Genomic DNA, 24,689 nt, shown 5'->3' on the forward strand with positions numbered 1-24,689 from the left:
CTTATGTTCATATTGATGTAGGCACTGAGTAGAGGAGAATTTGATGAAACAACCTTAATGTAGCAAAGCAAAGAAATGAGAAAGGTGCAAGGGAGTCTAGGATGTGTGGGGAGAAGTTAACATGATAACAGAATCTAAGCTGAATGAGAAGGGAAGTGAGGACATGAGGGGTTACGTGCCATTTTCATTTGGGAACTATTTGGCCAACCCAATACATCCCAGCGAGCTGAAGAATTATGCGAGGCAGGAAACTAGAGGGAGAGAAGTGGAAAGTTAGAGAGCGGGTCAGGGTGGCAATAGGAAATGACAAGGTCAAGGCTGACCATCAGAGTGGGTGGCTGTGGTAGAATGAAGGAAAAGGTCATTGGAACTGGGGTTGAGGAACTGAGCTTCCAGGACACTGGAAGAAGTCTTTCTGTGGATATTGAAATCACCAACATAATTCTTCAATGGATATTGAGTGGACGTTGAAACCATCAGAGGCAGAGTGACCTTGAACAAGGACTCAAATCTTCAAGGAAAGAGGAGGCTAACTGGGAGACTGCAATGACCACAACAAGGAGGGAGAGTGGGTAGAGTGGTCTGATGGTTTGATGGGATGTTTAGGGAGGGACTGTGGTTTGGAAGTGGCACAAGGAACAAGGAGAACAACTGCTCTCCCTTGAAGTCCAGTGACACAAGGACGGTGGGGGAGAACCACCTCCATTCAGGATTTCAGAGGAGGGACGGCCCTCAGGGCAGAACCGGTGTTCATTTAGAACAGTGACTCTCAAAGTGTAGTTAAGGAACCCCAGGGAGCCTCTAAAACCCTGTCAGAGATCCATAAACCAAAAAGTATTTTCATCCTAGTGCTAGGGGAAGCACACCGATTGAAACCACCCACCCTGGCCAGGCACCATAGTAACCTTTTGCATGAGCTGTTTTATGACAGGAGATCCTGATAAGGAATATGGAACTAATAAGCCACCACCAACCGGAAGAGTTCGGGAAAGGTCGAAAGGAGACATCACATGTCCGTCCACTTCCCAGAATCCCTCTCGCTAGCATCCATCTTGGCTGAGCAATGCGTGTGCCACCAGGAAAGACTCTGAATTAAAATGATTGGCCAAAGACCACCCGGAAACTAATCCCATCACCATAAAACCCAAGACTGCGAGCCATGCCGCAGAGCAGTTCTCCTGGGTTCCCTTACCCTACTGCTCTCCACCCGGGTGCCCTTTCCCAGTAAAATCTCTTGCTTTGTCAGCACATGTGTCTCCTCAGGACAATTCATTTCCAAACGTTAGACAAGAGCCGAGTTTCGGGCCCTGGAAGGGGTCCCCCTTCCTGCAACAGTAGCACTAAGATACTATTTGCCTCTTTGCTCTCATTCTCTCACAAATCTACGGTGGAATTTTCCAGAGGCTACATGATGTGTAATAACACGACAGATTGAATGCAGGAGTGCAGAAGAATCCAGCTGTCTTCCATTAAGCTGGAAGTTAGAGAGATTTGCAAAAATGTAAAACAATGCCATTCTTCCCGGGAATGAAAAAATGTATATGTATAGCTATTTTTCATAAAATATGTGATGGTTTTATTACAGTTATTTTTAAATAAATGTTGTATTTCAAATCCAGTATTTATAGATCTAACAAATACAAAAAAGGGTTTTTTTTTGGGGGGGGGGCATCCCAAATATTTTTTAAGAGTGCCCTGAAACCAAAATGTTTTGAAAACTACACAATTAGGGCATAAATTGTGAACATAATGAAATGTTCAGAGAAACTGAAGACAAAGCGTATTTTTGCTGATGATGAACTGTGGGTTCTAGACCATACAACAGAAGGTTTGGGGGAATGGGGAAGGCCTGGGAGCAGGTGAGAAATAGGAATAGAAAAAAGTGTGATGATGACAATCTGGAGGATTAACAGTGATCTTGAGTCCTGGCTCCTCATGTTGAAGGCAGAGAGTGGTGTGAGTGTTACCAGGAAGTCAGGAGCACACAGAGCCAGACCTTGCTGTGGGAGGTATGAAGCTGACTTAGCATCACAACACAGTTTGAATTTTTAGAGGGCAATCTGTTAGGTACTCCTCACCTACCTACCCCAGGCAGCCCTAGGGGTGGAGATCACCAGTTATAGGATGATTGGCTACCCAACCCTGCAGAATCTGAAGTGTATGATGGTTCTTGGACAAGGATGTATGGTCTGCACACGCATTATCAAATGCCTGTGATAATGATGGAGGAAAAAAAATTGCAGGGGTGGGGAACAACTTTGAATATTTCTTTGGAATACTGAATTGTTTCAAATTCACTTCTGTCTGAAGGTGTGGAGACGTATTGAGTGAGTGCTGATCCTACTTTATGACATAAAACTTGGGGTATGTGGTTTATCATGCATGTCTTCCTTTACCTCTGGAGGCAAAAGACTTCTGAGAAGTGCATCGGGCAACAATGTCAGCATCTTTGGAGGTGGTCATGGTGAGTGGGTTGATGTATGTCTCACATTCTTAACTCTGCAGAGAAAATTCAGACATGGGTCTGCACCAATGGTTGGTTGGTAGAGGATCTAGCCCAAACAATTTTTTAAAATTTATTTATTTATTTATTTTTGGCTGCACTGGGTCTTCATTGCTCTCTCTCGTTGTGAGCGGGGCTACTCTCCAGTAGCAGTGCATGGGCTTCTCATTGAGGTGGCTTCTCTTGTTGCAGAGCACAGGCTCTAGGGTGTGCGACCTACAGCAGTAGCATCACACGGGCTCGGTAGTTGTGGCACATGGACTGAGTTGCCCCTTGGCAAGTGGAATCTTCCCGAACCAGGGACCGAACCCATGTCCCCTGCATTGGCAGGCAGATTCTTAATCATGACAACCAGGGAAGTCCTGGCCCAAACAATCTGAAGTTCAAGTTTAGTCTTAAGTTCAAGTCTGCCCTACTGCACAAGTCCCAAAAGACATCATTCACACTGTGGTCTAAGTGACTGATGCTTTTTCCAGTTATGTAATATAGAAGCTGTGATGTGAGACGCTTCTCTGTGCATGTCCATATCTTACTTCCACATTGCTTCCTCTATCATCTTTTTGTCATAGTCTCAACATGTCAATTTATTGCATTTAAAATGTGTTTAAATGGTGCCATGTTTGAAGGATGTGTTCAACAAGAGCATTTATTTCCCTATTCCCTCCCACCAAAATGTGTGCAGGGACATAAATCAATTTCCCTCTCTATTGGATAATTCTCATCAGCCTTTAAAACATGCCTTGCTATTTATCACCCATTTAAAAATTAACTGTCAGACAATCAAACCAACAGACTGTCTTTTGACTCTGTATCTTCCAGGTACAGACCCATTTCTCTGCTCCCCTTTATAACAACTAACAACTCTTTGAAAGAGTTGTTAGTATTCCCCGTCTCCACTTTCTTTCTCTTTCCAGCTCACTTTGATGGAATTTCCTTCCATTCCACTCCCCTGAAAGAACCCTTATCAAGATCAGCATCAACCTACATCTTGCCAAAGAAACATTAACTCTATTTTCATTTTAACTCACTTTTTGACAGTGTTGAACATACTTGATCAATCCTTCCTTCTTTGTACATCTTCTTGAAGTTTTTGTATCACACTTTCTAGGATTTCCCTGTCTCATTAGAAACGCATTTCTTTCTATTCTTCTGGTTTCTCCTCTTTTACTAGACTGCTCTATTCTTCCCAATTTCTCTTCTCCATCCATACTCTCCAAGGCCTCACACCTGGCCCTTGGTTTCCAGTGCCATCTATACACACTGAGAGGTCTCATACTTCTCTCTCTAACCCTCAATGCCATCTCATATATTCCAGTGTCCGTTTGACATCTCTGCTTGGCTCTCACTTTAGGCATTTCAAACATAACATGGCTAAAGCAGAACTACTAATTCTCCTTCTAACCTCACCCTCCATCCCATCCTTCCCATCCCAGTAGTTGGTATCACTCTCCATCCCATTGCTCTAACAAAGAGTGGAAGATATCCCATGATGCTTGTCATTTCTTCATACATCCATCAGAAAATCCCATCATCTCTAATGTTTTACAAATACTATTGCTTCAAACCTAATCCAAGCTTCATTACCTCTTCTTTGGTTTACTGCACTCACCTCCTTAAAAGAACTGCCAGCCCCTCACTTCTGCTACTTTCCTGGTTTATCCACCATGTATTAGCCAGAGGGATCTTTCTAACACAGAAATCAGATCACATCACATCCTACCTTCTAAAACCTTCCAGTAACTTTCCACTGTGACCCAACTCATACCATGACTTATCAGGTCCCATATGATCTGACCTTGATCTTTTTTCCTGGACCTGTTTGCTGGGCTTCAACCATCCTGCCCTTCTTTTCAGTCCCTCTAATTTGTCAGACTTCTTCTTGACTCAAGGCATCTACACTGGCCACTTCTCCTTTTGGAACATTCTTCTGTTCCTATGTCTGCCTCTTGTTATCATCTTTTCAGCCCTTTTTTTTTTTTTCCTTGGCCACACCATGTGACATGTGGGATCTGAGTTCCCTGACCAGGGATCAAAACTACTCCCCCAGTAGAGGAAGCATGGATTCCTAACCACTGGAGCATCAGAGAAGTCCCCCTCTTGTTGTTATTTAAATCTCAACTCCAAGGCTACCTTCTCTGAGAGACCATGCCTGATAACCATAGATAAAGCATTTCTCTTCTTCCCTCCAAATCACCCTAATGCCTCATTTGAGCCTCATCATAGCACAGATCAATACCTGAAATTACATGAAGTCGCCTCTATGTTCGTTCCCATGTTTATTGTTTTCTGTTCCTTGACAGTAGATGTTTCATCTTTCTGGTTCACTGTAGCCTTCCCAGTATCTGACAACAATAAGTGACGGATCAATATTTGTCCACCAACTGATTAATCTGGAATTGTGGGAAGGAATAATTGAAATCTGGATTATCCAGGGAAAATTTGTGTAGGATTGCTAAAGTTCTTTTCACTTAAGACTGGCTCATTCAAGTTATTCTCAAAATACCTTCAGAATTACATACCAGCCCCTTGAGAATCCCTGGTGGCTCAGACAGTAAAAGAATCTGCCTGTAATGCAAGAGACACGGATTCAATCCCTGGGTTGGGAAGATCCCCTGGAGGAGGAAATGGCAACTCACTCCAGTATTCTTGCTTGGAGAATTCCATGGACAGAGGAGACTGGTGGGCTACAGACCGTGGGGTCCCAAAGAGTCAGACATGACTCAGTGACTAACACTTTCACTTTCACCCTTTAGAATGAAGGGGAGGCACTTCCCAATACTAAAAGACAAAAATAATTGGAAAAAACACAACATAACAGAAACAGCCCATTGCTATCAAGAAAAGAATGAAAAGACAAAGACAATTTTTTGTGTCATCCAAAATTCTTTCAATACACAGACTTTAAGTTTCTCAGTATTACCGTGGAAGTTAAAAAGAGAATAGAAAGCGGGCAAGGTTTCTCATTTGTGTGCTAAGTCCTCCTGCTGTAACAAAGGTCACTGATTTTACACCCCGGTGTTAGATCAGATGCTGAGCTTATTTTTCAAATGATCCTGTTTTTATGGATGGTGCAGTGCTGTGGATATATGTATATTGAGGGCTTACGCAAGTTCTATATCTAGACTGGTATTTATCATGAGTAACTACATTAACTCATTTTATGACCTGAGCTCTAAGAACCTGAAAGACTGTGTTCTGATACTGCCTATGCCCGGGCACCTACCTGTGCTCCTCACAAGCTCTGTACCTGGCATTAGCAAAAGACTTCGGAATTTATGGGCCTCTAATTTTCTATCTACAAAGAGGAGAAAACTTATAGAAGGACATGATCTTTCTCTTCATTGGAAGACTTCTATAATATGATATGAAACCTTGAGGTGTCATGGAAGGAGGTCTGAATTAGAAATCAGACTTTAAACACCTAAATTCAACAGATATTTATTTTATTCCTATTGAATACCAGATCCTTAAGGTACTAGCTGCTGTGATTCTGTAAATTGAAGCAATTTAATTATAATTTAGAGATGAAAGCACTTAATCAGAACAAGAAGGAGTACAGTATAAAACAGGAGCCCTGAATTGGCATTGCCTGCCCTGTCTTTTCTTGCTTGTGTATAATTTTAGACGAGTCACCTAACCCTTCTTGAACTTGGTCTGATTAGGCTTTGGGGGTAGAATGGGGTAGAATGAGTGATGGAGTTGGGAAGGGCAGGCATTGTCATGGGAACCGAGGAAAGTAGAAAGAACAGGCTTTCCGAAAGAGCAGAACTGGATGGTGGCTTTGATCCCAAGGCAACCCTAGTGAAGGCCTCAGCTGCTCCCCATCTTGATGCTCACTCACCTCCATATCTACCCCATCGCTTCCTCTCCCTCAGCAGCATTCAAACTCTGCAATTCCAAGCAAAGTTTTGTTTAGAAATGGGTTCTTTTGCTGGGAGAAAAATGGTTTGAACTCTAGCATAAATTCTGCTGACTCAGACCTCTGGCCCCTCTGACAATATGCCAGCATCCCTTTTCTAGCTGAATGCGGGTGCCAGAGAAGTGGGTGAAGCAGGCTGGGAATAAGAGAAGCAGAGAGTAGGGAGTGGCTGGGATTGTGCAAAGTGGAAAGTGCACGCCCTGTTTAACAGAAGAGAAGGACCGTGGCACCAGCTAATCGGGGCTGTGCAGGCCTCCACCATGGACAATGCCAGGTTGTCCAGAGTTTTCAAGGCAAGCTGAAAATCCATATTTTTGCATAAAGTTTTCTGATTTTTACACGTTGGCAAGTGATTTAAAAAGTGTTGACACCACAAGGTTTAAACAGGTTCATCTAATATATATCTAGTCTACAGACAGCCAATCTGCAGTGACTAGACACTAGAGTTCAGATAAAGTCATGACATTTCAGCTTTTGTTCTGGATACTGCTACTGCTAAGTCGCTTCAGTCGTGTCCGACTCTGTGCGACCCCATAGACGGCAGCCCAGCAGGCTCCGCCATCCCTGGGATTCTCCAGGCAAGAACACTGGAGTGGGTTGCCATTTCCTTCCCCAGTGCTTGAAAGTGAAAAGTGAAAGTGAAGTTGCTCAGTTGTGTCCGATTCTTTGCGACCCCATGGACTGCAGCCCACCAGGCTCCTCTGTCCATGGGATTTTCCAGGCAAGAGTACTGGAGTGGGGTGCCATTGCCTTCTCCAGTTCTGGATACTAGCTACATGTATGTCTGTGTGTGTGTGTTTATATTCTTGATATGGAAACTGATTCACTCAGTATACTTTTTGAGGCCGGAGTTTCTCAGTGAAGTTTGTCACAGAGTTTGGCTACTTTTGGGTCAGGGCCCACTGAGGCTGCTTAAGGCCTACCCTTTCAGCAGGAAACTTGATTGGACCAGTTTCCACTTCAGAAGCTGTGGCCATGGTAAACTGTGTATCTGATATATCTAAGAAAGAATGAGAATTTTCTCCTCCATAAATGAATGTTTAAATAGAATAAACTGTATTAGTTTCTCCTAACAAAATTCTATTTCTTAATAAGAAAAGGCAATGTTCCATTGACATTTAGTTAGAATTTTGGTGAAAATTTGAGTGGTAACAAGTATAATATATTGGTATCAATGGGCCTTAGAGCAAAGCTCTTATTTGCACCAAAATGTTGGCTCCTTCTAATTTTTAGAAATTTCTGTTTACAAAATTAGCAATTTCTTAGAGTTTTGAAGACTCTAACCTTTTTAAACCTTCCTTCCAATCCTTGAATACTCTTTTATGGCATCCCCACCATGCTGGCATCACCTGTATTGTGAATATTTCTCTTTACCAGGGAGTGTGCTTCTTTTGGAGGGAGCCTCTTTTATTCTCAGATAGGCCCAGTAATTACGTTTTTTCTTACTGCACAGAGCCCAGCCCACCACAGGCAACTAGTACAGCATACATTTGCTAGATGAAATCTGTTCATGAATTCTAGTAGAAAATATCCCAGGCACTCTCCTAGGATTTTGGATAATATCAGTGAACAGAACAAATCCAGGTTCTTGAAGAGCTGATGTTCTGGTCTGGAAACAGGAGGTGATGGGAGAGAGAATTTGTTGTTGTTCAGTTGCTAAGTGTGCCCGGCTCTGCAACCCCATGGAGACTGCATGCAGCACACCAGGCTTCCATATACTTCACCGTCTCCCAGAATTTGCTTAAATTCATGTCTGTTGAGTTGGCGATGCCATCCAACCTTCTTATCCTCTAAATTTTTAAAAATATAAGTCATACAAAATGTTACATGGTAATAGATGGAAAAAGAAAAAGTAGAGTTGAATGAGGGGGATTGGGAGGGAAGAGTGTTACAATTTTAAATAGACTGAATAGGGAAGCCCTCACTGAACAAAGACTCCCTTTCCACTTCCCAGACCTGCAGACTAATAACAGTAATAATAATAGTGTCTGTTGAATCTCAGCAGAGATTCTAAGCACTTTCTCTGTACGAATTCGTTAAAGCCTCATAACAAGCCTGAGATAGCTACTACTTTTATCCTCATTTGCATAGGTGTAAACTGAAGTGTAGTGGTTAATAACTTGGCTAATATTCTGCAACTAGTCAGAAAGGGTGGTTGACTACCCTTGACCTCTGGTTCCAGGCTTTGGCTCTCAACTGCTCTACACAACTGCTTTTTTCTTTTTTTAATTTTTTACTGGAGTATAGTTGATTTACAATGTTGTGTTAGTTTCAAGTATACAGCAAAGTGAATCAGTTATACATAAACATATATCCACTTTTTTAGATTCTTTCCTCATATAGGCCATTATAGAGCATTAAGTAGAGTTCCTTGTGGTATACAGTAGGTCCTTATTAGTAATCTATTTTTTTTTTTTTTTGCTTCTCTATCCTACTGACTTTGATTGATAGTTCATTTAAAAAAATGTTTATATATTTTATTGTAGTTGACTTACAATGGTTCAGGTGTACAGCAAAATGATTCAGTAATACGTATACACATATATTAGTTTTCAGATTATTTTCCATTATAGGTTATTACAAGATATTGGCTATAGTTCCCTGTGCTATATAGTATATCTTTGTTGCTTGTTGTGTATCTATTTTTTTTAAATTAGAAACCTAGCATTCTATTCATACTAAGTCAAACAGGTAGAATAAAAATTGTCATAAATTTTTTAGCTAGGCAAAAATTCATGTTTTCTAAAATACATATATTATACATACCATATATATGTATACAAAAGCTTTTCTACTGCACTTGATAAAGGCTTGAGAAAGAACATCTAATAAAACAGAAGAGATGGAGAAATTGGAAAACATAAACTAAATGAAATGGGAGCACTGAATATGAAATAGAAAAAGTCAATGTAACTTTGGCTGCATTTCCCAGGTCCCCTCATTGACCACTGCCCTCTCAAGCGTTCTGATCCCAGGCACGTGCTTTGTCCAGTCTATTTCATTGTCTTTGATTCCTGGGATGGGATTTAAAGTCTCTTCATCATGCTGAGGTTTGCTGAGAACACTTTAGCTTTATCTGATATCTCTGGACAAGGGGAGCACCCCGAGCTTCATGAAACCCCCTTTGGGCACATTCTGACCAGCAACCTTTTCATAAGGTCACAGTGCTCAAAATAAACACGAATTGTTTTCTCAGTTTTGACATAAAAAGATATCTTTTTTTCAGCAAATGTCACTGTGGTTTCAAAGCCTAAGTGTGATGTGTGAACAAGCCCATTTGTAAAGTATTTCCTGCTCAGCCATAGGGTGAAATTATGCAAGCCAGTGAGTCCGGAGAACAGCTGCATCAAATTCTTAACACCTGCAAAAGAAAAACAGTTTTGAAAATAGTTTTTCATTGTTTTTAATTTGGGGATCCGTTGGCTTTCTGTTGTTTCAAACTCTGAAGGACCCTCCAATTCACTAAACCTTCAGCGGTAAAGAGAAGTGAGAAACTGAAAAAAAAGTTTACCAAATCTAAGATAGAGACCTCACTGGAATTACATTGCCATTAATGCACTTAACTTCTGGAATGGCCTGAAGATTGTCCCTTCAAGCAATGACAGAAGTCCCAGGCTCCAGTCCTCCACTGAGACCTAGAATCACCCCCTTGGCATCCTGGTAGAGTTTCTTTCGTGGAGGTGGGGTGGGGGTGGGGGTGGGGTCTCCTCTTGTGTGAGGGAAGCGCAGCGCCAAGCTCCCATGACCTGTTGCATCCTCTCCAGCGTTTCAAGTGTTGAATTTCCTGAAATTGTTGCACTGGATCGAAGTGCAGGCGACCCCTTCCCCTTGCATCACCGCCCCCCCCCCCCCCCCCCGCCTCCCTAGCCGAGTGAGAGTTGCTGCTGGGGAGGAGCAGTGGGATGGGGTGAGGTGGGGAGGAGCAGTGGGATGGGGTGAGGTGGGGAGGAGCAGTGGGATGGGGTGAGGTGGGGAGGAGCAGTGGGATGGGGTGAGGTGGGGTGCCAGCTGCTGGAGAGAAACTAAAGCGATGAGCACAGGACAGGAAAAGTGGGAGGAGGAGGAGCGGGGGGCGGTGGGAGGAGGAGGGGGAGGTCGTAAGATGAGCGAGGAGGGAAACGTGTCACCAGCTTGGGTCCGGGAGCTCCGCCGCCACCGCGACTGTGGACTCGCGCCGGAGAGGACTTGAGGCTGGACAGGACCCCGCAGAGCCGGGAGAGGAGGGAGGAAAGGGAGCTGGGCACCGCGCGGTGGCGAGAGCCATCCAGGTCGCTCTTTGCTCGCGGGTGAGAAAACTTTTTCGGGAAGACCGGAAACTTTTCCCCAGGCGCGCAGAGTCTGGGGCGGAGGCGAGCTGCGGGGGTGCGTTGACTCGAGGTGACTCGGGAGGGGCTGGAGCCTTAGGCTCAGCAGTGGCACGGGATTGAGAACACAATCGCCAGGCACACCGGGCACAATCCGGCGGGGCTCGCGGAGGGGGCTTGGGGAAAGCGTTACATCTGGGGGCAACCGGGTGGAGGCTCTCGCGTGGTTAAGGGTCCTCGGATCCGACGCTGCAGGCGGGCACGGAGGACGGGGCTCGCGACCACCGTGGGGGGTCGGGGAGGGGAGGAACGTTCCCCGCGTCGGTGGCTTAGGGTGGGCGAGGGACGCTGCCGATCCTAGGACCCAGGCTGTGCCTGGAGATCGAAAAAGAAAGTTTGCTTGTCGGTCTCTCTCGTTCTTCCCTTTGGCCCTTTTGAGGTGCAAATCTCAAGAGCTGCCCCTACTCGGGCGCGGGCGATTTGGCGCCCCCAAACACTCCATCTTTTCCTACTATTCCCCCTTCTTTTCCGAGAGAGGCTTGGGACGGGAGGCCAGAGAAGGGAGCCGCTTTGTCCCGAGTGCCGCTGGAGTGCGCGCTCCGCAGACTGGGGCGGGCCGGGGAGCACCCAGCGGAGACCTCGGCGGGGAGGGCGGCCCTCCTCGCCAGCCGCATCCCCTCTCCGCAACATTTTTCCCGCCCGCCCTCGTTTTGAGGAGGCTTTCCCCTGTGCGCCTACTGTGCGCGCACGCAGAGCTCATTGCGAGCACAGGGGGGCGCTCTGGAATCTTCACTCCTGCCTCTCGACTCTGGTTCCTGCTTTCTCCTCTTTTTCCTAGGGGCGGCCGCCCAGGATCAGATCAGGTTCTGTACTTGCAAACCGTGCTTCAGGAATCAGCTCTGGGGTGCCTCCCTGGTTGGCAATAGGGTTTTCCCCTGTTCTACCTAGCCTCCGCCTTGGGTCACATGCCACCGCCTCTTCCCCGGCGATGCCGGGAGCCCGCGTTTTGTTGGTCAGCAGTAAGGCGGTGAGTATTTATAGACACCACTGCAGTCCTGCGGTATGCAAGGTTTCAATTACTACGATGCGTCTCACAAGACGGAAGGCTCACGCGAGGTGGCTCAGAGGCACATCTGCTCAGGAGACCCACTTAGAAAAAGTTCTGGGCTGGAATCTCCAGACATTCCTGCCGGGTAGAGTTCTAGACCTATTGCCCACACGGTCCGTGCAGATCCAAACCATTGCAAAGTACCAAAGCGGTCAAGGACACCAACTCCAGATTGTCTCCATCTTCTGCACGCCCCCGCCCCGCCCCCCCCCGCCCCCCCCCCCCCCCCGCCTTTTCCCCACCAAAGGGTGCTTGCTGATCAAACCTCAGAGGTGGCCCTTTTTACTTCCCTTTAGTGATCCTGACCACTGTGGGTGCAGTCATGACATTTCACTGGCCTGCATGTTGCAAAATGTCATGGAACTGTGCTCTAGTAAATTGCTGGGCGGGGGGGGGGCGGCGGGAGGCACTGTAACTGACAACAGGAACAGCACCTGTATCAGAAGGCGAGACTGCACTTGCAGGAACTAATTTAGCCACATTTTAAATTTAGCCTCTTGTGAGTTTCCTAGTAGGACTAAGAAAAGTGCAACACTCCTCTCTCTGGAACCTGGCTGGTGGGTCTTCTCTGGTTGTATTGAGCCCAGGAAATCTGACCATGAGTGCTGTTCAGTGTTTTTATAGAAGGTTGCAGATAAGGGAAACAATGCTTGGTTAATCCACAAAGTTGTCTTTGGTTTTATTCAATCCCAACCATCATCCTTTCAGTATTCCATTGATGATTGTTAGAGCCAGAACCGTCAGTAGTGTAAAAAAGAAAGGTATTAGAAATAAGGTTGTTTGACCCGGTCATTTCTTGAGGACTTAGTTTAAACAAGCTTATTTCTCAATGAGGAGACTTAATTTCTTTCAGATCCAGAGGGTCATGGTTGTGTTTTTATTTCACATGGGTAAGATTTCAACAGTGGTCTGTTTGAACATTTCAAAAATCTTGCCTTTATTTTATAAAGGGTGGGGGGAACAAACACCTCTTGAAGTCTTATTATATCAGACTTTGCACTAAGAAACTTTGATATATAATCTGCCCCCCAAAAATGAGATAAGTACTATTATTTCCACATGACATAGATAAGTCCACTGAGGCTTAGAGGACTTAAATTTGTCTAAAGTCATATAACAGGGAAGAGTCAATTTTGACTCTTCCCTGCTAGATCTATGTCTTTTGTTATTATAATCACACATAATGCCTGCCTCTGAGAATCCTGCTCTTCTGCTTCTGCTGCTGCTAAGTTGCTTCAGTTGTGTCCAACTCTGTGCGACCCCAGAGACGGCAGCCCACCAGGCTCCCCTGTCCCTGGGATTCTCCAGGCAAGAACACTGGAGTGGGTTCTGTTTGACTGTTAAGCTAAAGTGCCTTTATTCAGAACTCCTCTACCTGTAAATGGCAGGAAGGAAGACATTAACAGATCACCCTGTTTGAGGCTTGCTACTCTAGGAGATACTTGCAATATTAAATGGCCTTTTTAGTTTGTTTCCTCACCACCCCCCATCACTGATGTATAAAAAAATCTGGTATCCAGACTCTGACAGGATGGTTATTTTGAGACGTTAGTCTGCCATCTTGGTCAGGCGACTTTCTAAATAAAGTTGTGTTCCTTGCCTTAATACCTTGCCCCTTAGATTCCCTGACCTCTATGCGGCAAGCAGAGCGAGCCTGGACTCAGTAACAGGCACACACACCCTGGAGTGGAGCTGAGAATGGGTTCCAGATCTGTTACTCCAGCCTTGAAGTGCCAGCCAGCTCTGAAGATGTCTTTCCTTTCAGGGCCTCAGTTGTTGATAAGATCATTTTATAGTTGATTAACTGGTGGCTTTTCTTTCTTTCTTTTAAATATCATAGAGTGGCTCAGTCACTGGGGGGGAAAAAAAATCCTCGTCTTATCTTTAAAAACCATCGCACTGGTATTTGAAAATTTCATTCTGGGGATCCAGACCTAATGTCATAATCTTCACTTTGTTTATTAACAATGTATGTGCAGTATTTCAACCATTCATCTGTAGAAAATTTAAATCAATAAGGACTTTGTGGATTTCTTAACGAGTTCTCTATCCTAGGGAATTTGTCGGTGTGCATATGAATAGTCTCCTGTGGTCATTCCTTTTGTACTGCCGTTGTACATGTAGTATACACATAAACTTGAATTGTAGCCTTTTTTCATTTCCACCTTTTTTTTTTTTTTTGCAGAGATAGATTGATACAGAATTGATGTGAGAAATAGTGTGAGGCCTTCTGAAAGATCTCTTCTGTGTTGTGTTCATCATTTAAAGTTGGTTCCCTAGAGTTGCCTCTATATATGCAAAACTAAATTCTTGCTAAAACCAATGCTTATAGAAACTATCATTTGTTAACTGTTTATTATAAATTAATATTTCAGTGCCTGAGTGTTGGGAATAAAATATTTTGTGGGTTTTGTACAGGCTATGAGTTTAATAATTTGGGAACAGAGACAGTGGTACCGTGATGAGCAGAGGGTACTGTTTTACAAGGGAAGAGTCCCCTTTGGAGCTAAGAAGAAGGTTGAGTGATGCTAAGCAGTGGTGGGGCATCAGCGGTGAACTGGAGTTAATTCATGGTTTGGGCAGGGGCTGGAGATTCAAGGTTTACCTTAAAACATGTACAGTTAAAGGAGCCAACTTATTTACTGGGCAGTTACTGTGAGCTAGGTACAGTCATGGTAATGTTATTTGAACCTCTCAACAGTCAAGCAGGTAGATATTCTTTTCCCTATTTTAAGATGTGAAAAATGAAGACTCAGAGAGGTTAATTACTTTCCTGATGTCACACAGCTATTAACTCAAGCCCCTTGTTCTTTCTAGTATATTCTGATATGTATTCTTGAAGGCCTTCCATGAAGAACCTAGGATCCCAGGATCTCAAGAAGGTCCTAGTTGTTCACATGGAAGTTTCTGAATCAGAGCAGTGTGGTTGCATTAAAATGAGAGGACAGGGGCTGGGTGAACATTGGAGGAACTCAAGGGACAGTCTGGGTAATTCTGAGAGCAGTTATTCCATGGAAGAAAGAGAAAGGCCCAGAAGGTACTGTGACTGTAAGAACTACTGGTGCTGGTCTGGCAGGGGCTGGCTGTCACCCTGGTGGGCAGGACCTGGTGATCAGCCTGCCCAACAGGTGCTGAAACGGGAGAATGCGGGAGGAAGTACTGCCACCTCTCTTGGCCTGGCTTCTGCTGTGAAGAAGCCTCGTTAGAAGCCCTAGGTTATAGTCAATTTAAATTAGGGAGCCCCAGAGTTGTCTCCGTTTTAATTGGACTTGACTCTTTGAGGTAACAGTCACCCAGTCTCTCTCTCTTTAAATATTCTTTTCTTATGCTTTGCCAGTTTATGACCTTTGTAGATCAATCCTTGGATTCCATTTAGAGAGAGAAAGAGAGAGAGAGAAAAAAATAGTAAAGGTTAGTGATTACCTAAATTGGATTAAGTTCTGTCTAGCAGCCGTTTAAAGAAATACTGCTTGCTCTTTAATTACTGTCAACTAGGAATTTAAATGGTCTATTAAATTTAAGCTGACTTTTTTTTTCCCCCTCTGATAGTTCCAACTCCTAACATATTCTGGTGATTTGGGGGCTTTTTAAATATTCTTCAAATGTGTGGAGGACATTCTCTGTCTCCTCCCTTTTAAAAATATTCCATTTCTGTAGCAGGATAATAAATGATATTATTATAAACTGGCTTCGTTACGAAGCAGAAGCTAGCAGCCTGGTTTAGCTGGCTCTGTGCTGATTGGAGAGCAAGTCAGTTATCTGAGTTCTTTGTCAGAAATGTGAGGACTCCTCTGTGAGGTTTTGGGGATGGGGTATGGCTTCCTAATTTTTCTCTGTAGTTAAAGGTTAGGTTTAAAATGAAAATCAACCACCTTTACTCTGTGTAAGCTTTCAGTCAAAAATATGAGTGATCTTTTTGGAAGCAGGTGGTATGTATGCTTTGAGGCTAGGTCCAGAGTGAGCTGGGCTCTTCCCTGGTGGCTCAGCAGTAAAGAGTCCGCCTGCAATGCAGGAGCCACAGGAGATGCAACTTGGGTTGGGAAGATCCCCTGGAGGAGGAAACGGCAACTCACTCCAGTATTCTTGTCTGGAAAATCCCCATGGGCAGAGGGGTCTAGCTGGTTACAGTTCATAGCGTCTCAAAGAGTTGGACAAGACTGAAGCAGCTGAGCACGCATGCACACACGCACGCATGCACACATGCATGCACACACACACTAGGGTGAGGTGAGTGAGCCGTCAAGGGCATGGCCCTGAGAGAGATACCTCACTCACCCTCTTCCTAGCCCTGTTGCGCTTATGGGTGAACTGTGCCCAGAGGGTCCTGGAGAGCCATGGGACTCACCCTAAGATCCCTCTCCCTCTTGACCATGGCCTCTGGAAAAACCAGGTCAACATCTACCCCTGCCAATGCCCAAACAGCCTCTCATAATTATTTTATGATTTATTTTCCATATAATCATAGGCTCCAAAAAACATGTACTTACCTCTAAGTACACCTCACCTTAATTTTGGGGGGTAAATATGAGATTTCTCTCACATACTCATCAGTGTTCTGGTTTCACTTTAGCTGGCCACCACACACCAGCAACACCTCCAGTTTCTTGCTTCTCTCCTCATTTGTTACAGAACTTTCTTCAACTTTGCTGGCTCTTCTGGATGCAGGCCGAGTTCTGTGTTTTGTTGAAGGCATCTGTGACAACGGTTGTTTCTAGCAAATACTAGGATTAAGGGACTGCTTGGGACTGCCTTGGCCATTCGGGAACTAGAATATATGTCCATTTAGCTGAGTCTGGGAGAATACGTGAAGGAATTTGTTTTCCTCTTCTTCCCAAGGACTGGGGGCAAAAATCCAGCAAGGACTCTGATGTGCGTCTGTATTATTCTGAACTAAGCTGCCTCAAACCCTGTTACAACCTGCTCGTGACCTCAGCTGCGTAAATCCTCTGTGTAAAGCCTTTTACGCTTGTCGTTGAATTCTAAATACTCCTCTGGAACGGCTTCAGCATTATTCCCCAGGTATCGTTGGGGGAGACCACATCAACTGCCGCCGTCATTTTGGAGAACTCTGCTACTTGCTGGCCACTGGAGTCCACCACTGTGGCAGCTGTGTGGCCAGTTTCATTGTAAAATATCTGCTGGCAAAAGTGGTGGGTGAACATGGTTATCCCATGCAGTGTTCTGAGATCATTTAAAAAAATCTCAGCCAGCAGGATAATCGATTCCTTTCAGGCTTCAGAAAAGTCCCCAAGACACCCCCAAAGGTCAGTATCAACTTTGCAGACGAGTGGTGGTAGTGGTTTAGTTGCTAAGTCATGTCCGACTCTTGCGATCCCGTGGACTGTAGCCTGCCAAGCTCCTCTGTCTGTGGGATTCTCCAGGCAAGAACACTGGAATGGGTTGCCGTTGTAGACGAGAAAGTTGTACAAAGAGGTCATATGTTGGTCCTGGCTGGCGTCTCGGAGATAGTGCAGGACAGGGATTTGAGATCTGGATTGAGCTAGATTTGAGATCAGAGATTGCCATGGGCAAGCAGTCTGACCTGGGGCCAATTGCTCACTGTTGCTGTCTACAAAATAACGCGATTGGTCTCCTGCAAAGGTTCCTTCCTGTGCAAAAATTCCGGCATGGCCAAGGAAGCCTGGTCTAGGGCTGTGCTTCTCCAGGTATATGCAGATCACCCAGGGATCTTGTTAAATCACAGAATCTGATTTAGTGGGCATGCGTTGGGGCCTGACTGTCTAACAAGCTCCCAAGTGATGCCGATTCTGCTGATTCTCAGGTCTCAAGTTAAGTAGCCAGGCACTAGAGTCTGACCAGGGTCTCAACCTTATCCATATTGACACTTGGGGCTGCATAGTTCTTTGTCATAGGAAGCTGTCCTGTGTGCTGTAGAATGTTTAACAGCATCCCTGACCTCTATTGGCTAGATGCTTGTGGTACACTCCACACCTCCCCACAGTATAGCAGCCAAAGATACCTCCAGACATTGCTGAATGTCTCCCTCAGGAGGAGATGGGGGCAAGATCACCCTTGGTTCAGAACATTAGTTTTTGCTAGACCGGTGTTGTAAAGGCTGGCTGTACATCAAGATAGCCTGGAGTTCTTCTCTTTGAAATATGCAAAAGTACTCGTCCCAGACTTGAGTCCTGGTGCTATTGCCCTTTCATAACTGTGGGACTGGAGACAAGTTCCTTCTCTGGCCTCTGAACCGGAAACTCTTTACTTCTAAAATAAATAGGGGTCATAGTGATGCCTACTTCTGAGAGTTGTTGGGGAGATCAGATGAGGTGAATGTGAAAATGAGCTTTAGAAACTAGTCATCCCTTGGTATCTGTAGGAAACTGGTGCAGGAGGTCTCTCTTCCCTGGACTGAAGTCCAAGGATGCTCAAGTCTTTACACTTGGGCCTCTGTATTCGAGGGCTCAGAACCCACAGATCCCTAAAGCTGACTCTGTAAAGTGTTGTGCAGGTGTCAGTGGTGAGTGGTATACCACAGGCCTCTGAAGTTTTATTTTACTGGTTTGATTATTTTTCCCAGGACTGGATTCATCTTCCTACAGGCCTCCCTGAATGACCATCCCACTCTTTCCTTGTTATTCCTCTGGCCCTGGCAGGTAGGAACTATACTTGTTTTTCTGTAGTCACTCTTTAAGCCAAGGGGCCTCAAACTGGCAGCCCAGGCGCCAGACTTTGGCATCAGAAATGTCCTGTTTGGTTTGAATCCTGTTTTGAAAAAAAAAAAAAAAATAGATTATTTGCTCCAGTATTTAAAAATTGGGAGATTTGACATGTAAACCCGGGCTTCCAGCTTTTCTTTAAGAAACAGAAAGAAGCCTGAGGGTTCTCCTTAGTCTGCTGCTGTCCCCCTGGGCCTCTGAGCCTGGGTGTGTTCTCTGCCTCAGGCCACTGCAGGCTTTTCGTTGTTTGCCATCCGTGCTTTAGGCCTTCCTGTGTTTTTCTTTAATCATGACCAAATTCCTGTTCTTTTTTCTCTTTTCTTTATTATTGATAGGACCACATCTGGCTCTTCTTCGTGCTCTGGATAGTGGGTGCTTACTGATATTTATTAAAGCGTAATATTTGGTCCCATCCTTGCCAGATTTTAAAAGGGTACCTGTTGAGCTTTAGCTATGAAAGCTTGTTTTTTCTTCCCCAAATTTCCTTCCCACTGTCCAGTGCCCATATTCTTTAGAGAAACAGACAAGAAAGAGGAGAGCATGTATTTTTCGGGTGACCTTTCGTTTGCTTTGTAACTGGAGAAGGCGATTTAATCTTTCTGCCTCGGTCTTGTCTCAACTGTCCATCTTCAATTACAGTCGTTGGTGTAATAGTGCATTTACAGCATGACTTTTGAGTATTTCCTGTGAGCCCCTGAGCCCTTTGGGGGCAGATACTCCATTCTTCCTCGTCCCGAACGGTTTTTTCCTACTCAGATCCTGGCACACAGCAGAGCTTCTAACGTGGTTGTTACATGAACTTGAATCGAACTCATGACCTCCCTGAAATGATCAGATCCCAAGAGCCCCTTTAGGCTCCTGACTCTCTTCAGTGCTCTTTGCACTTGGCCCCATGACATGGGAGAAGAGCCCTTTGCCTTCGCCTCCTTTTCTTATGAGAAAGCACTCCATCTTGTTCCTGCAACGAGAGAGTGAAGCTAATTTTTAATAAATCACACATGTTATTCTAGAGCACATTTCCCCACACTGAAATCTCTTGCTGGCTGCCAGACAGTAGCTGCTGACCGCTCTGTCACCCCTCAGGGTTTTATGTATGTTCCATGTCAGCAATGTAATTGCTAACATCATGCGTGGTCAGTCTCTGCGACCACTGGTGTCTAGACTTTTCAGTTTATCATCTGGGAGGCACTGCAGAATCACTCTGGATGGCATTTATGGGCCACACCCAAACAATTTGCACTCCAAGAAACTTGATACTTAAAGTGGGGTTTCGAGAGGAGTAAATAAGAGGTGTGGTTATTCCCCACAGTTTTGTTTGACTTGTATCACAGGAGGGGATTATTCTGATGATTATATCGTGGTTAGTAGGCCTGGGAGATGATGCTGGAATGAAATAATTATTTCTAGATGGATCGGGATTGTCAGTGCTCTGAGTTCTGGGGAGATTTTGCCAACCTTGTGAAACAGAGAGAAACAGGCGCTTGCTTCCTGTTTGTGCCAATATTTACTCTTGCACAAATTCGGACTCCCAGACTCTTCCGTCTGCGTCTGATTTCCAGCGGAGGACTGAGAAAGTTGTCTCATTCTTCCTGTTGAACTTTTTCATAGTCCAAACTTGACTCCTAACATTTTCTTGTTTGTGAGAATGTCTGGCTCCCGCTGGTTTTTGTCTCCTACAAGTTGCAAAGGTGGGTCTTAATCCAAATGAGTGTGTCATGTCCAGCAGCCGGCACCTTCCTCTGCTGTGCTTGTAGGTTCCACTGACCAGCAGGCAGACCTAGGACTTCTTGCCCACATGGCCTAGGTCCAGTGATGCTAAGGTGGACCCCAGTTCAAGCAGAAAGAAGGGTGTTTTTCTGGTCCCTTATGTATGCTTGGCTCAAATGGTGAAGAATCTGCCTGCAATGCGGGAGACCCAGATTCGATCCCTGGGTTGGGAAGATCCCTTGGAGAAGCGAATGGCTACCCACTCCAGTATTCTTGCCTGGAGAATCCTATGGACAGAGGAGCCTGGCGGGCTGTGATCCATGGAGTTGCAAAGAGTGGGACATGACTGACCGACTAACACTTTCACTTTCAGAAATGGAAGGGTTGTTCCACTTGCTGGCGTGGAAGTCCACATTTCATCCCAGTATTCAACCTTATTTCCTGGGCATCTTTTATGTGCTTAGCACTGTGCTCATAGCAGGATACGACAGTGAGCGAGTCCAGCCAGCTCTCACACGTCTTTAAAGAACTTACGTGCTCTCAGGGCCAGTCAGGCTGTGAACCAGTAAACAAGCACAATGACATCAGCTCTCTCGAAGGGACTATGAAGAAACAAAAACCTCCTTCCTGTAAAGGACAGAGCTCACGGGCTGCCTGAACTGGGTAAGAAGCTGTTGGCGATGGTTGAGAAGGGAAGTATGGGAGGTGGACATGTGGCAGACCTGTTGTTAAAACTTGGGGGTTCAGGTCGTGGAATCAGGTGGGATTTGACTTTTGGTCCCACTTAACTAGTCTTCTGACTTTGGGCAAGTTAATTCCCAGGCTTCAGTTTCTTCCTCTGCAAAATGAAAATAATAAAAGCTGCCTCATTGGTTTAGGACAGAAATGGGCTGAGATGATAGTTGCTCACAGAGGCTCAGTATTACCCCACCATCTGGGCCAGCCTCTGATGATGGTTAGTATATTCTTACCAGCACCAACACGAGGAAAATCATCATGGGAAACAAGTGGTCTGGAAAATGGTCCCACTGTTCTTAAAGACGTACGGGCACCAGGTAGCTCAGATCTGGTTTCCTAGGTTGGCTTAGCAGGCTCTGTTTGCTATGTGTTTCTTTTAGTGAGGATCTCAGGGGCTGCTGACTGGCCCTGTTTGAAGAGTGTATCTGAGTGTGTATGTAGTGTAGAGGGGAGGAGAGGGTGCTTGTGACTCCACTGAGGAGGCAATGATGGAGTAAGGGTGAGATAAGAGAGAGAGCTGGTTAGTTAAGAGGCTGACCGATTAGATGATACGGCAAGTGGGAGATGACAGAAGGCTGAGAGCTGGTTCTGCGTTTGCACTGTGTCATGGTCTAATCCCCCTCCTGATCTGTCAAAGGTGCCTGGTTATGTGGGCCTCACAGGGTAGGGGTTGAACACATGGCTGGCAATGCTGAGAGGTTACCATGGCCATCAACAAGTCTTGTACTTAACTGAGATATCAATAGATCTTAGGAAGTGAAGTTACTTTTCCAAGGCCACAGTGGCTGGGTAGTGCGGGCTTACATTATACTCTGATTAGGCTCTGGGTAAAAAGTGTGAGAAGGCTGGTGGTCATAGCTATGATGGGATAAAATAAAGGTCACAGACCCATATGCATGCTAAGTTGCTGTAGTCGAGTCCAACTTTGTGACTCTACAGACTGTAACCCACCAGGCTCCTCTGTCCATGGGATTGTCCAGGAGAGAATACTGGAGTGGGTTGCCATTTCCTATTCCAGGGGATCTTCCTGACTGACCCATGGATCTCCTGCAGCCCCTGTATTGGCAGGCAGATTCTTTACTACTGCCCCAGCTGGGAGGGGTTATGTGAGGCCCCTAAGGTGTTAGTCCACCTGGTGAATTAGTTGCCAGCTCTTCCACATTGAGTGATTTAAACATTTTAATAGGTCTGGATTTGGGTCTTCTCTTGAAAACTTCAGATCTGGGACAGCTGGGCTTTTATCCTAAGATGGCAAAATCCAGATTGGATTGGTCTGTGGATGCCTCCTTGAACCTGGGTTGTTTCTGTCCACTCTTTGGGATGTTTTAGGCATAGCCCTTTGGGATGGTTTGTGATGCATGATGTGAAGATGGAAAGAAATTGGTTCTCCCCTTCATCTTTTCTTACCAGGGTTTATTTTCTGGCCCATATATCCCTCCACAAGGCAGCTCCTGTTGTAGAATAAATGCTAAATAAATAAATTTGTGTTGAATGAATGAGTGGTAATTGATAGAGCACTGCCCTGGGGATCAGGAGCCCAGTTTGAATCCAACTTCTAAGAGCTGAGTGACTTTGACCAAATCGTATACAAGCTATGATGTATTTGACTTTTGAGAAGGGGAGGGAAGTTGGGGGGAGTCACTTGTTTTTACTTATTTATTTGAAAAAGTAATACATTTTCATGTTTCAAAATTTAAAAAGTACATAAGGGTTTATAGAGAAAAGTGCTCCCCACTGTGTTCCTGCCACCCAGCTTCCTTCCTGGGGAAAACCAGGGTTACCAGTTTCTGGTCTGTCTTTTCAGAGATGCTTTATGCTCATTGAGTGAAATATGCAAATATGCTTTTTCATCTTTTTTATGTAGATGGAAGCCTAACATAAACATGATTCTATGTTTAGCTTTTCAACTTGCTTCATTCAGAGCATCCCCAGAGAGCACCCCAGTCAGTGCGTGAAGTTTGTTGACCCTTCTTTCTGAGATCCCAGCATATGGGACACTGTAGCTGACAGAGCCAGTCCTCGGTGCTAAGCATTTAGGGTCTTCCCTAAATGTTATAAAGAAGGCTGCAGAAGAGCTCTGGTTTTAGAACCCACTCGACACGCCCAGAGTAACATCCCTGGAAGTAGTGTTGCTGTGTCCGAGGACACAACCTTCGTCATTTTGTGTGCGTTAGTCACTCAGTCATATGTGACTGTTTGTGACCCCGTGGACTGTATCCTGCCAGGCTCCTCCATCCATGGGATTCTCCAGGCAAGAATACTGGAGTAGGTTTCCATTCCCTTCTCCAGAGGATCTTCCCAACCCAGGGATCAAACCCGGGTCTCCCGCATTGCAGCAGATTCTTTACCATCTGAGCTACCAGGTTGTAATCTTGTCAAATTTCCCTCCCTGGCAGTTGCCCCAGACTGCACTCCATCAAGCCCTACACCATGACTGGATGTCCCATCTGGGAACCTATGGAGGCTTCGTGGAGAACAGTGTTCTATAAAAATTTAATACTAGCTCCAATTAGGGGGTTTCCTACCGTGGGTGAGGCCATGATCTAGGCTGCCTCATTTAATGCTAACAACGTTGAGATAAATATCACATTCATTTGACAGATGAGGAAACAGAGATTCGGAGAGGTTGAGCCATTTATCCAGGTCACCCAGCTGATACACTGTAGAGGTTGGATTGAACCCAGGCTTGTCGGATTTCAATACTAGGATGTTTTCATGCAGTAAAGCTGTCTGTAATTTGAGGTATCAGACTCCTCAGCTGATACTTGTTTATGGTTTCTGTGTCTCCCAGCAAGACCATCACTCTCTGGCTAGTTCATTTGCTCATTCATCGAATTTCTGTGGGATTCTTGCACTATACTACGTTCTGGGGATGCACTTGACCACAGAGTAGACACAGCCCCTGCCCTTATGGACCTCATGGAAACAAAAAGGAATATTTCTGTAGTGATTTATTCTGGAGTTCGCAGCCTCTGGGATCTAATGCCTGATGATCTAAGGTGGATCTGATGTAATAATAATAGAAATGAAGTGCACAATAAATGTAATGAACTTGAATCACCCCCAAAGCATCCCCTGGCCCCATCCATGGAAAAACTGTCTTCCACAAAACTGGTCCCTGGTAAGGAGGGTGCTCTGTGGGGTGGTGTGATCTGATCGGGGTGGGGAGGGCGCCAGCAGGGGTGGTGCTCTGTGGAGTGGTGTGACCTGATTGGGGGTGGGGGGGCCGGCACGGGGGGCGGTGCTCTGTGGGGTGGTGTGACCTGATCGGGGTGGGGGGGTGGGCGGAGAAGGAGTAGGACCTCTCTGAGCAAGTGAAGTTTAGGTGATAAAGGGTGTACAGGTTTGAGCCTGGATAAGTGAGTAGGAACTATTTCCCACGGAGGGCACAGCACATGCAAAGGTCCCGGGGCAGGAGAGAGCAGGTCGTATTAGAGGAAATGAGGGGAAGCTGGTGTGCAGAGTGAAGGGAAGTGAGAATGTGAGGATGAGGTTTGGGGATTTATTCTAAGACCTGTAGGGAGCCTTTGAAAGCATTGAAGCAACAGCTCTGTGAGCATTGCAGGCACTGGGGTGTTGGGTTCTTGTTCAAAGCAGCATCTCCATTTCCTTCTCTGTAAGATGGGGAAGATGATAGCACACAGGGCTTTCAAGCATTTTTTTAAAATATAGTTATTTTTAATTGAAGGATAATTGCTTTACAATATTGTCTTGGTTTGTGCCATACATC

The 24,689-nt window shown here is 45.2% G+C and overlaps 1 protein-coding gene across 7 annotated transcripts in view; it reads left to right on the plus strand.

Moving 5' to 3' along the window:
- Positions 1–24,689, plus strand: part of PRR5L (proline rich 5 like) — a 157,933-nt gene that overhangs the window by 68,461 nt on the left and 64,783 nt on the right. For 2 of the 7 annotated variants that reach the window (XM_086341163.1, XM_086341159.1), the window contains exon 1: positions 10,577–10,708. The exons of 1 other annotated variant lie outside the window; for it this stretch is intronic. Coding sequence is in view for 2 of the 6 variants with exons in the window: in XM_086341155.1 (XP_086197281.1) it covers positions 23,985–24,080 (96 nt within the window). In the remaining 4 variants the exon portion in view is untranslated. Of the gene's footprint in view, positions 1–10,576; positions 10,785–11,564; positions 11,754–20,774; positions 20,885–23,873; positions 24,081–24,689 lie in introns of those variants that run through there. 4 more of the 7 variants (XM_086341158.1, XM_086341160.1, XM_086341161.1 and 1 more) reach the window with 4 other exon arrangements.

The sequence above is a fragment of the Bos grunniens genome, chromosome 15, assembly GCF_055505025.1.
Source record: "Bos grunniens cultivar Pamir isolate PY7600 chromosome 15, Bosgru_T2T1.0, whole genome shotgun sequence".
NCBI lineage: Eukaryota > Metazoa > Chordata > Mammalia > Artiodactyla > Bovidae > Bos > Bos grunniens.